The sequence below is a fragment of the Bacillus rossius genome, chromosome 1 (assembly GCF_032445375.1).
Source record: "Bacillus rossius redtenbacheri isolate Brsri chromosome 1, Brsri_v3, whole genome shotgun sequence".
Lineage (NCBI taxonomy): Eukaryota > Metazoa > Arthropoda > Insecta > Phasmatodea > Bacillidae > Bacillus > Bacillus rossius.
In genome coordinates, this window is record NC_086330.1 from 287790801 (window position 1) to 287804680 (window position 13880).

General features: G+C 33.1%; 1 protein-coding gene across 5 annotated transcripts in view; it reads left to right on the plus strand.

Annotated features, from left to right (window-relative positions):
• The window catches only part of LOC134527701 (phosphatidylinositol 4-kinase alpha), a 213168-nt gene that overhangs the window by 66274 nt on the left and 133014 nt on the right, over nt 1-13880 (plus strand). For all 5 annotated transcript variants that reach the window (XM_063360607.1, XM_063360604.1, XM_063360605.1 and 2 more), the window contains 3 exons: nt 4202-4302; nt 11684-11825; nt 13257-13446. In XM_063360607.1, the coding sequence (XP_063216677.1) occupies nt 4202-4302; nt 11684-11825; nt 13257-13446 (433 nt within the window). The remainder of the gene's footprint in view (nt 1-4201; nt 4303-11683; nt 11826-13256; nt 13447-13880) is intronic.

The following is a 13880-nucleotide window of genomic DNA, read 5'->3' on the forward strand; positions in this document are numbered from 1 at the left end:
ACCATAACTTGGGGCATGTTGTAGTGTATTCCGTAAGCGTACAGAACTTAATTCGCTACCACAACGCGGAGCCTTATGCTTACAGAACTAAAGTGGCGCCCAACGTGGGGCCGTATGCCTACAGAATCAAGTGAAGCTCTTTTTAATATTCACATTGACTTGCCAGAAAATTTGCCATCCATTTTATTTATTTTATTTATTTTATTTATTTATATATATGTGTTACATGCCCACCAACAGTCAAGTACATTTTTGGTGGGCACAATACATACAACAAAGACAACTGAGGACAAATGAGGTCACTGCAGGTATGTAGACACATCCCCCATGTCGGCACCAAGAACAGCTGCTCCAGCTGAAGAGAAGGACCACATCGGTAGGTGCTTGTGCAATTGGCCAACATATGTAAGTAGTACGTGCCACATGTCTGTAGAGACCACGAGACATTAACAAACACAGTGACAGGACATATAACGATTAAAACAAATTTAAATATAAAAAGCTACAAGAAAACATTAAGAAATAAAAGAAAGTGTTATATGGTGCAGTTTAGAAATATTATAGACAAAATAATAAAATATGTAAATGTGAGAACAATGAATCTTTAAATCAACTGGAGAGAAAATATCAAAGTACAATGATAGATGAAAATAAAATAAAAGATTTTTAATAATAAGTTTGAAAGAAATGAGTTAAAAGATAAGATGTTTCAATTAAAAACTGTATGTGATTTTATAAACTATTAGATTTCATATTAAGAATATTATATTTTGAATTAAGTGTAAATAATGTAATATTTATTATTGAAAGTACTCAACGTTGAATATAAACAAGAATTAAATTGGGGAATTAACAAGTTCGGTATTATCAAGAAGATAACTGGATTTGATTTTATGATGCTTTGGTTGTGATGCAAAGCTTTGTGTCTGATGTGAAGTTTCAAATTTATTGTAAACTCTAAAACATTGAAAGTCTAAGATTCACTTATGAAATTAGTTTTTATTAATGTTGTATAGGTTTTGCTTGAACGAAGTTGTTTACTTAAAAAAAAATCAAAAGGTGATATTCAATTTGCTTTTATTAATGCTCAATATTAATATTATGTATGATTATTTTAAAACTTTTATTGAATCATATTATACATAAAGCCAAATTGGTTAATCACTTAATCAGTTCAAACATTACAAATGTTAAACAATTATTTTTTTCACTTGAATCTTGTATATTATAAAATAAGTAATTCAGCTTCGCCTAGAACAATATTTACAATTTGATTCGACTTTGCGATTATTTTAAACATTCGATTTGATGGTTGCTTTGCATAAAAAAAATAGTAATCGCACAGGCCTACATTTTACAATATTTTAATAGTTTTAACAACTGCAGCAAAAGAAAATGGTGATAACTTAGTATAATTTTTGTTTTGTGAAGGACATGTTACTTGGTGTTTTCTTAATTTTTGGTGTATCTTTTGATTTATGTTTACTAGAGTGGGAGTGTAAATATGCATTTTAGTGCATGCATATTTATGGAAATTTATATATTTTCCTGTGTATATGCTTGTGTTGTGTATGTGTTTGTGCTAATATTTACAAATTTTTGCATTTGGCGTGTGTTTGAATGTTTGCACATGTGCTTGTGTTTGTGTTTTTGTGCAGTAGTGTGGTTTGCTAATTTGTACATATATTTTTATATTTACTGTATACCCGAAAATAATGCGACTCTGAACATAATGCGACCCCATACGTTTTGATTATGAATTTATGAAAAGTAACTTGTGGGGTGAAAATCACAAACTAAACTAACATAAATTAAAAATTATTTAATTAAGTAAATTTACACCATATTTACCAACAACTTTTTTGGTGCCTTTTTCAGTTAGTAGAGTGATTAAAAGAGTTTTATGGCTGTAGTTCATAGCCCATTCGTCAGAAAGCTAAGAAGTCTGGGCTATTCGTAGTTGCCTGGGAGGGTGAAAGAGAGGGTGCTTTGGCCAGAAAACTGACTTCCCTTCCACTTCATGGCATTCCAAAGTGTTATCCTGTCTCATGTGTCATGCCTGATGATACTCCACTTTCCCCATGAAGCCGTAATCAAGAGAAGACTAAGTGTCACAAGTGACACAGTTTACAGGCAGAGCATGTAGTTTTTAAACTAAGCTGAGGTTCAGAAGGCAGTATTTAACAGCGGTCAAAAGTGGCTTAAGTAATGCAGTTACGAGGCAGTGCGTGTGGGTTTTAAACTAACCTGTTCCCATCACTGTAAATTCACATCTTGCAGTGACAAGATACAAGTTTGCGATTATGGTATAATTTGACCCCCACATTTATGTTTAGTTTCTTCGGTAAAAAAAATTATATTCAGGTAAATACGTGTATGTATTCCTCTATAGTTATTTTGTGTTTGTAATTTTTTTCACATGTGGGTGTGTGGAATTTTAAGTGTGTGTTAGTGGTTGTTTGTTAGTTTTTGTATGTGCATAAGTAAGTACTTGTAGTTATGGTTTGTTTGCTGCTATAGAGCATCCCACTCTTAGATTGCAGTGTGGAAGTAAATGGGAGCATTCTCTCTCTCTCTAACACATTCGATTGCCGTTAGCACTGTCCTTGTTTCTTCGTGCGTTGTTGCCAAATATCAAACAAAATAAAAAATTTAATTTTTGGACCAAACTTTTTTTCATATTGTATAGCATCGAAATATGCATCAGGCAATGCTTATTTTGAATACTTAACAATATTTTAAGTGTCCGAAAAAATTAAAAAACATAACTTATTCGCTGCAAACTGTTTTGAAGTATTCCGATATGTTTCACATCCAAAAAAAAAACCTACATGTGTATTTCATTCAGATTTTTTTTATTAATAAATTAATGCCTTAGGACGCCACCGAACAAATGTTAAGACAAAAACTGTACAAGTTTCACTTAAATAATTTTTTTAATATATTGAAATGCATTTTCTCACAAACTGACACATCAAAAAGTTGACCAGCGGAAATTTTTTTTTCTATTGAAGATAGATGGGGGACAAAAGCGTGAAAAATGTTCACAATTAATTGAATTAGTTTTTAAAAGCAGCTCCATCTCAATTGCTTCTACAGTTTCCGTGGAAATAGCTGTTAAAGATGTGTCTTATCAGTACAAGAGCGCGCCCTGCCGTCGTAAGAGGAAACAGGGTCGTGTGTTTAGATAAGTGGGGTTCTGACTTCCAAGCAATTTCAAATACATGGCTTTCTTAGTCAACAAAAATATTTTAATTGATTCTTGAACATAATATGTAAAATGTATGAAATAAATACGAAGGAATTTAATAGCGATCATGGTACAAAATTTTGAATTATTTTTCTATCCTTCTCAACACCAAGCAGCTTATCAAACATTGTTTTAGACAAAGTTTTGGAAAATAATTATGATATTTACAATCAATTTAAACAGATTTGCTAAGGTGTCTACTAAGGCAGTTACGTTTTTTTGGCCGGTGAAAATTTTTTTCGAACCCATGCAGTTATGGCTGCTCATATCAAAAATTTATTTAGAAAACATTTTTCGGCAGTAGGTACTCCGAGTTATCATACGTTAAAACGGATTCGATATTATTCATACTATGGGAGTTGCGATTTTTCTGTTTTTCAAAAAATCTTCCCCATTTCGAACCAATTGTTCGGATTTTTCCCATAACTTACTCGACCGAGAAGTTCCATTACTGTATTTTATTTATAATTTTGGACATGACTTGTCCAAAAATACGGCATTTATCGGGCCCATGAAAATTTGATATATATATATATATATATATATATATATATATATATATATATATATATATATATATATATATATATATATATATATATATATGGGATTTTTAGAACATAAAAGAAAACTATAAGAAATTTTCGTCTACAATAGGTAGTTTTTATTTGAAATTTACATAAAAGTGGCATTATTACAAATTTATATGTGTAATAGTATAAAATATTATAAATTACGATATGATTTCTTAAAATGCTTCTTGTTCGATCCGAATTACAAAGACACGCATCTCCTGAAATTCGCAATGTGTTAGAGTTTGGCAACAGCACGCGCCATAAGCCGTGTACTGCAATCTAAGAGTGGGACGGGCTATAGAGGCTGTGGCATGTTAATGCGATTCGCACCGAGCCGAGCGTAGCTAGCGAGTGGTGGCCGTGTTGCTATGTGCAGGTGGGGACAGCCTGTGCGGACGGCTGACAGGCAAGATAAACAGCAACCATGGCCACAAGCTAGTACTTGCGCACATGCCGCTGCTCATGGTGTGTCTGGAGGTGGGTGCTATCGTGAAGTAGCATGCCGTACACCCTTCCTCCTCCCCTCTCCCATAGAATGACTGGAAGTTGCGCTCCAAGTCGGTACGCAGGTGGGTTTCTAGTCCACTATAATCTTGGAGGAGCCGTGGGGGCCGAGTGGTCAGACCACTTTGTTATATCTCTTTTAGTAATTACTAATTATATAACATCAAAAAGCACAAGCATAACAGTTCTTTGAATACAAAATTAAAGAAAATATATTAATACATTTTAATAAAATCAAATACTAAGTGACATAAAATAAAATTAGGCATTTGAAACAGTGAAACAGGGATCTTCTCATCTTAATTTTTACTGTAATGTCTTAGATTTATTAAAATATTACATTTCCTTTGAAGTGTAGAGCAGTTGTGCATACATTAGCAAGACAAATAACTCCTGAAATAATAACGCCTAAACGCAACAAACCGAAGAAAATCTCTGCTGACATAGTTGCAAAAGTAAAAATTTTTTATGTCCGTGATGATATTAGTCACCAAAATCCTGGCATTAAAGACACAACAATAGTTTGTCTCGAAGATGGAAAAAAAGTTTAAATGCATAACAGGCATTTGTTCAGCAATGTTCTCGAAACATATGCTCTGTTTTGTGATGAATTTGGAACATGTATAGGTAAAAGTAAATTTGCTGAACTACGACCAAAACATGTTTTGCTAAGTTGCCAAACACCTGAAAATGTTTGCCTTTGCAAGTATCATGAAAATTACATGTTAGCTGCAAAACGCACTGTCCAAAAATTGCTATGACATCCCTGGTTAGGCCAAAAACCTTTTGACAAAAATTGCTCTATGTGAAGCACCAACAACATTCTGTTGGAATGATAATTGTACAAAATGTAAAAATATGATGCAGTATAAATTAGAAAAAGCTACTTGTTCCATTAAAGATAAAGAAGTTAGCTGGTATGAATGGAAAGAGGAAAATGGACGACTTAGAAAGGTTTTACTGAAAGGTATAGTGTCGATGCTCTGTGAACATATTTCGAAAATGACTCCTTAGTTTAAGGAACACAGTTACTTAAAAAGGGAACAAGCACAGTGTTACAATCAAGATCGCATTGATTGTATGAGTTCAGAATGAAACTTTGCGCTTCTGCAAGTAGATTTTGCAGAAAATTATACCTGTGTTTCGCAGGATGAAATTCAATCGTATCATTGGGTGCAGCCACAAGTTTTTTATTTATTGTGTCTTTGTGGTTTCATCAAAAACAGCATGTAATTGCGATAGCATCGGATAATCTTAATCACAATAAAGATACGAAGATACCTTATATTGATTGGATACTAATAGAAATACCTGAAGATGTGAAATAAGTGCGTATATGGTCAGATGGTCCAGCTTCACAATTCAAAAACCGATTTATTGCTAACTCTTCCAATGATTGAAAAATGTCATAATTTGAAAATCACGTGGAATATTTTTGCCACTTCTCACGGGAAAGGGCCAGTAGACGGAATTGGAGGTGCCCTTAAATGTCGCGTACGAAATTTAGTGATGAGGAGAGAGAAAATTGTGTCTAATGCACACGATTTTTCTGAAGCTGTAAACAAAAACTCAAAGGTACAAATAATTTTGATGAATGATGAGGATTTCAGTAAATGTCATGAAGACCTAGCATTAAGAACGGTTTTTGAGAAAGCTATGGCTATTAAGGACATTAAAAAAATGCACAAATTTTACGTAAATAAATTTAATTACTTCAAAGCCCTGCTACTATCTCGCTTGCAAGAAACAACGTATGAAGAAGTGTTTTCTAATGAATCGGCAGACGATGATGAAAGAGATCTTCTAATGCCTGATACATCACCAGACGAAAAAGAAAATAATACTCCAATAGACACTGAACCTAATGGTTTAGAACTTACTGCTAATAACATTCGACATGGTGTGTTTGTACTGGCACAGTTTGCCACAAAAAACAAACGTCAGATATATCGTTACGTCACTATTTGCCAGAGTGATGTAGATGAAGAGGGCGAAGTCAAACTTATGAGCCTAAAAGTAGCAAATAACAATGCCTCTTTATTTAGAGCTGATGAGGAAGATATATCTTATGTAGCTTTTGATATACCGGAGATATTACCTAATCCTAGTCTGATTCTTAAGGGCAATAGAGTCTGTTATAAGTTACCAAGAAGTGTAGATGTCTTTGAAAAGGCTTAAAAGAATTTGTACTTTGTTAATAAATTTTCTAAGTTTTTTAAATAATTTTATTTCTTGTTTATAAAAAGGTTTAATTTTTTATTATTTTAGTTTCATATTATAAATATATCAACATATAAGCGGTTTCGTTTAGGTGGTGTTTTTGTTCAAAAATAGCATTTTAACGAGTTCATTAACTACACTTTTGTAGCTTTAAAATAATTTTAGAGTTCCTATTTATGTGTTATGATTTAAATCCTAAGGTTTCATTTAAAAATACTGCCTTTTATACTACACAAAGTGAGTGTAGTGTCGGTCACGTTTTGGGCTGTAGTGTCAGTCACAATTCATTTTACTAATAAATATTTTTTTGTATAGCTTAAAGCTTTTATTTCACCATTTTATAGTAGTATGTTTCATGCACTCTTGATAAAAACACAAAGGGCATAGCCGGATTAATATGGGAATTCTGCCCCCATGGCTTTTTTGACTCATACTTAGGGGGTCGATTTGGTGTCGAATGAAAATAATTCACACCAATTATTAGCTCTTTAACTCAAACGGTATTCGAGAATTTAAAAAAAAACTGTTTTTTCAAAATTATTTTTATTTTTATAGTAAAATTCGGAATTGATTAATGATGATTTTTTTCCTAATTCTTACGAGTCCAAAACATGAAAAAATCATATGATCATGATTCTCAAATAGAAAACCGATTTTTAACGGAGAAAAATTTTTTTTTCCAGCCATCTTGAAATATGTCACTCACCAAAATTTGTCATAAAATGTCTTTTATACTCCTCTATACTCAGGAATTTTTTTGAATTTTTATAAATGGTGGAACAATTCCAAAAAAATTAAAAACTCATTTTTATTTCCTTCAAAATCTTGCGTTTTAATAAACTTACATTTTTTTTTAGTACACATAAATACGTAGAAATTTTTTTTTTTACCAAAATATATCTTTTCAAAAGATAAACAGATAGATTCAGTAGGTTAAAGTGATTAGAAGGGTTATTATTGATTCAAAAGACACTTAAAGGTAATACTTATATATTTTTTCATACTATTGGGAAATATTTTGAATTTTGATACAGAAAAAATAAAAATTTTAATCAAAATAATAATTAGGCTAGTCTTCATCACTGTCTTCATTCACGACGACACTGATTTTTTCATCAATAAACAGACGACTAAGTATCTCAGCTGGTTTTACGATTTTCGCTAAGTATAGAGCGTAAGATAAATAGTATATAATAGCAGCAATGTGTGAGCAACATCCAACAGTACGTCTACCATTTGCACAATCACAACAATATCGAGTTATTCCAGAGATATTGTTCTTATCTGACTGATATTCAACAAAACAATGATATGTCTTCGAATTAATATGTCGAGATCTGACTTTGAATTTTATAATATTAGGTGTAATTTTTAAATAATAAAGTATTATCGTTCCATTTTCATCCATCATTTCAGCTAAATACGATACAGCTTGAGACATTTGATATGATCCCGTGAATAGAATTTTGAGTTCTTGTTCCGTTAATTCAGGAAAATCAGTTAATATATCTGAAGTTATTGTTGCAAAAGGAACTTTTCTTCTTGCCCAACGATTAGTCTCTACTTCTGAGGCTAAGGTATTATCTTGATACTTTTTTGAGTTCATGGCGGCAATAATTTTTTCAGAAAGATCGAGATCAGAATCAAGTCTCTTACCAAATTCATTGTGCAGAAAACAAGCGATTCGACAAAAAACACCAGTTTTTGGAAGCAATTTATTGTCTAGTTTATGATCTAAAATCATAAACTTCTGCTTAATATCTCCATGTACTGCTTCAACAACCCAATGGATTTTGGTAACAAAACGGGATTCATTTGATTCATCTGTGGTCAGTTGATTGCGTTTTCCTTTGAGAGCAGGCATTAGCACTTTAAACCTCAATTCTTCTAAATATACTATCACATCCCGGAAGCCACAATCAACTACAATAATGTCACCTTTTTTCAGCAACTTAATCAGACCATTGGGATCACTTAAGATGATTCTCATAATCTCAGCATCGTTCATATTAGCTGTATATGGCCCAAGCATATCTATAACGAAACCATTTGTAATACATATTGTGAATGGTTTGTACAGAGGAACTTTCTTTTGACCAGAATATGATTTCCTCTGGTATTCGTTATTTGCACTTTTTTGATGACGAATATATGTTCCATCGCAAATGATTATCAACTGGTTATCTTTCACTTGATACAGCATTTTAGCAGTATTTGACGTATTGGCGAGTAATGTCTCCCTACTAATAGCATCGATTCCGAAATACTGAGGTAAAATATCTTTTTCAAACGAAGATATCACTTCATCACAGTAGTCGGATACCATTTGTTCCAGAGCTAAACCAAAAATGGAAGATATCACTGCATTTGAATTTCCTGTTCGTAATTTGAATAAAAAAATAACAAGAGCTTGAATGACATTACGATTCACTGATTTTCTCATCGACGTTAGCATTTCACGAAGTTTTATCAATTTTTCCCAGGTAAGGCTCGTAAATACCTCCAACTGTTTTTCTGAAAACGAGTGATCTCCAATTTGATCAATTATAGACGAATCAGTGCCAATAGCCAGCTGCCCAAGTAATTTTTCCAAATCACGAACTTAAAATACACTGGTATTCGAATTAATTCGAAAATTGTTAATTTCTTCATCATTAAACCGCTTTTTTATAATATGATCTTTACAACACCGATTTCCTTCAGGAATAGAGTCGTCTTGTCGAAAATACTTGTTTGCGTGCTTCAAATGGAACGATTGTGATATTTGCTGATAATCCACAAAGGCAACAGTATTTATGTGTCGATATGATTCGGGGAAAACCCAACTCCACAAATTCTAACTCTTCTTCCATTTTTTCTTCAATAACATATGAAGGATCTTCAGATGATGATACGGATGAAACAGTAGTGGATGAAGACTGAGAAAAAATTGGCTGGCTTTTGATACTAACTTGATCTGCAGATGAATCCTCAGTGTTCTTAAGTATAGGTGGTCTTGTTAAAATAACTTGACACTTACTACAAAAGGCATCATTAACAAGAACTCTCTTTCCAATTTTTTCTGTCGCAATATTAGCTTCATCAATTGTCATAACAACTTTTTTATAACCACCGCTTTACGCAAATATGTGTTACAATTGATACATTTTTTATCAAAATCCATTCTGAAATCAATATTAAAATTATATATTAGGAATTTGGACATATATAAACTGATTAAATATAAAACTTCACTTACTTGAGTCTTTGTAATCGACTGTGACACTATTTAACGACAAAAAATAGTATCTCATAAAGATGAGACAATATAATATAACAACAATGATACTCCAGTATAATTTTATGTTGAAACGAAAAAATATTGTCAATATAAGTACTGAATTAATTAATGCGTTAACTGCTATTCAGACAATGACATCAACCATAAAGGCTTCTTTGTTTTTAGGTTATCTAAACAAGCGGAACCTTAGAAGAAATAATAAATGGATACAGAAAATCCCGATAGATGGCGTTATAATGTGATCGTTGTCTAGTATAAAGATTGAGAATATTTAATAAGTAATGTAATTGTGAATTTTAAACAAAAATAAAATTTTCTACGTATTTATGTGTACTAAAAAAAATTGTAAGTTTGTTAAAACGCAAGATTTTGAAGAAAAAAAAATGAGTTTTTAATTTTTTTGGAATTGTTCCACCATTTCTAAAAATTCAAAAAAATTCCTGAGTATAGAGGAGTATAAAAGACATTTTATGACGAATTTTGGTGAGTGACGTATTTCAAGATGACTGGAAAAAAAAAAAAAAAATTTCTCCGTTAAAAATCGGTTTTCTATTTGAGAATCATGATCATATGATTTTTTCATGTTTTGGACTCGTAAGAATTAGGAAAAAAATCATCATTAATCAATTCCGAATTTTACTATAAAAATAAAAATAATTTTGAAAAAAACAGTTTTTTTTTTAAATTCTCGAATACTGTTTGAGTTAAAGAGCTAAAAATTGGTGTGAATTATTTTCCATTTGACACCAAATCGACCCCCTAAGTATGAGTCAAAAAAGCCATGGGGGCAGAATTCCCATATTAATCCGGCTATGCCATTTAAGTTATTACGCCAGTACAGAGGAAGATTATTGAAGTTTAAAAACACACTCGAAAACGACTTCCTTTTGCATGTAGTGTCAGTCACGTTTATATTTTACTAAATAAATGATATTTCACAATATCATTGGTTGCCATTTTTTCTCTAGATAATAATTGTTGAAACTGCTATAAAGCCATGTTTAAATTGAAACTAAAAACAGAGTACTAATCGTAATATAAGACAAAACAAAACGCAAATTGTGTCAAATGTAAAGTCAGTCACATATGGAATTGCCATTTAGGTTAATAATGTGATGATGAACCAAATATACGTATTTTATGCCACCTTAAGTATACCAATTTACAAGGCTGGTGGGCTCAGAGAGCACAGAATACCTTCTGCAATTGCCCCGTTGCCTGATCACTGATCAGCTGATCAGCTGTAAGCTGCTACGTCGCTTTGCGTCAGCCAGCACGAATTTTATTCTTGATTCTCCCAGGCCCATAGTTAATTGTCGAGAGTCATGTGCCTTGTTAATTCTGGGCTACAGTTGTGTGCATGAGATAGGGTTTGAAGCACGCATTACCACATCACTCTGTACTGGGTGTGCTGTCGGTGGCAAACGTGAATAATTTGAAGTTTTGTGAACACTAAATTTGTGAATTTAGGCACTGCTTTTAGCCTCCCGAGGTACAGGTAACTACCGTGACATCGTGGTTAGTTATGTTTGCTCTAGGGTGTAGATAAACTATGATCCCTTACAGTATGTAACATTTAGTGAACTATTACAGTAGTATTGAATGAATTGGAGGTTAACATCTCATGGGCATGGAGGTCATCAGTCACTAAAGGGGTTAAAGGATACAAATTCATTAGCGAGGGAAAATGGGAGCACTGCGAAAAAAACCTGCCGGCTCACTGCAGCGCCCAGCACATTTTCCTCTTGTAAACAAATTGGTCTCAACCTCGCTGGGAATAGAACCGGGATTGTATGAACAGCAGGCCAGTAATCTGCACACTAGTATTGAGTCTTTGCTTTCCTCGTCCTTCAGGGTCTCGGCAAGCTAGCTCAGAAGTTCCCGAACATTGCCAGCACGTCCATCTACTGCCTGCGAGACTTCCTGGTCACGCCAAGCCCCATCTTGTTCAAACTGCACCGCCAGCAGTCTGAGAAGGAGCAGTCCAAGGCTTCAGGTGCGGAAGAACCTTGAAACTGCAGACATTATCAATGTTCTGTTCAGGCAATATACTTGTAAGGGCAGGGGGCTGTCACTTTATAGGGCTTACACTGCTAGTATGTGAACTAAGGAGTCCATTTACATCCACTTCATTTTAATTATGTGTCTTGCATCAAACTGTAATCTTACTTTATAAATATGATAAAATTTGACTCTTACAACATTTTAGTGTAGATGAAACAACTATACTATTTTTCAAAGAAATTTACAAATCAACCAATGTTACACTATTTGGTTGGTGTTCTTTTTCTTTAAAACAAGTTGGTCAAAGTTCGTTGAGTTTTGCACCTACCTCAGTGGTGTATTTCAAATAGTGAATAAGTTTAAATCAAACATCAATGATAATTTCTGACCAAAGTTGCATTTTTCAAGTTTTTTTTACAGTTCCAATCAAGAAACTTAAACAGCTTACAGAACTGACCCTTTTTAGTTTTAATCTCTTTCAGAAAAAAATAATTTTATTTTTTAGCTGTCAAAATTCTCACAATTGTGAGAATTATGAAATACAAGAATAATTATTTTCTGAAATAAATTCAAACCATATCTGAAGTAGCCAGTAGCATTTCTTTTAGACAATTTAAATACTAAAAGTTTCAGATCTGTAATTTGTTTAATTCTCCCAATTATCACTGCACAAATATGTTTCATTCAATCATTATTTTTGTTTACGTTAAACACTGTTATACTTGTAAACTTTTTGAGTAGCTTTGCTTTCACTTAATGATTATACATATATTACGGCATAATTGAAGTAGTGTGGTCATTAGATTAGGCCTGTACAAATTTTTGAATACTATCACTTCAAAATAACGAATATTCGAACATACTTCGTAAGTTTATCATATACCAACGTTCACTGCTGAGATTGTTATTTGTGTGATATAAATACCCTTTTCTGATGTTTAATGGGACATCATAATTCAAAACATGAACAGTAAGTGACGTTTCAAATATGCGACAACTATTTAAAGTTTTTTTTTTGCTACAGTCTTGCTAAACAGTAAGGGAATAGTTTGCTTAAGCAATTCAAATACAGTAACGTCATATTTGTCATTTCAAATTTTAAAACCAAATAGTATTTGTATTCTTTTCCTCACATGCACCAGAAGTGCAAAAAAATAAACAAATGTCAACAACTATGGACTACACCACCACAAAACAAGGACACTCCATTGAGATGGGCATTAAAAGAAGTAATCAAAATAGTTTCAACGGTACATTAATAATTCGTCACTCAATCTAACGCCTTTTGATACAGTAGCAGCTTAATTTCTGTATATATCTATGATGAAACAGACATTGCAACTCAAAAATATTTAAATAAAATGTAAAGTAAATGGTAAATGTTGTCTGGTTGTGGTCTTTGAGGTTGAGCGTCTGTTCGCAGCCCAAGGCAAGGAATCACACTCGTCGCAGACAATCTCGTCGAACCAGTCAGCGTTTGAGAAGCTGCGTGACGCTGCCATCGAGAACCTTTGCATCGCACTGGAGGCGTCTTACACGGTGGATCCGTACTGCGTTCGGGCGCTTGTTGCATCCGTTTCCAATCGGCTCTTTACCGCAGAGAAGTCTGACAGGTATAGGAAACAAGTTTGGCCCATCAGTAAACTCCCAGCCCCTATGTAGAGCGTAGTGCGTAGAGCGAGCTGGATATATGTGCTCTCGCCTTCAAACCCACTTTTTGGGAACCAACTCACTCGTCGTAATTACGCTGATACACTGCTCACTTTCCTCTAGTGACTAAAGTTGAAGGCTGGTCTACTTTTCTTTCTGGTTGTTTTTCGATTGCCATTTTGAAGCTTGGAACTGTAGATTAAAAATATGTTTCATTTAGTTCTAATAAAGGATAATGTATAATTGAATTGGGTAATTGAATCTTATAAACAAACACAACTTTTAATAATGAAAGTTTTAAACTCTTCCTAAAATATTCTGAGCAATAAAGGGATAATTTATGTCACTGCTAATAGCGGGACCAAAAACATTTTTCAACATTTACGCCAGAGGTTTT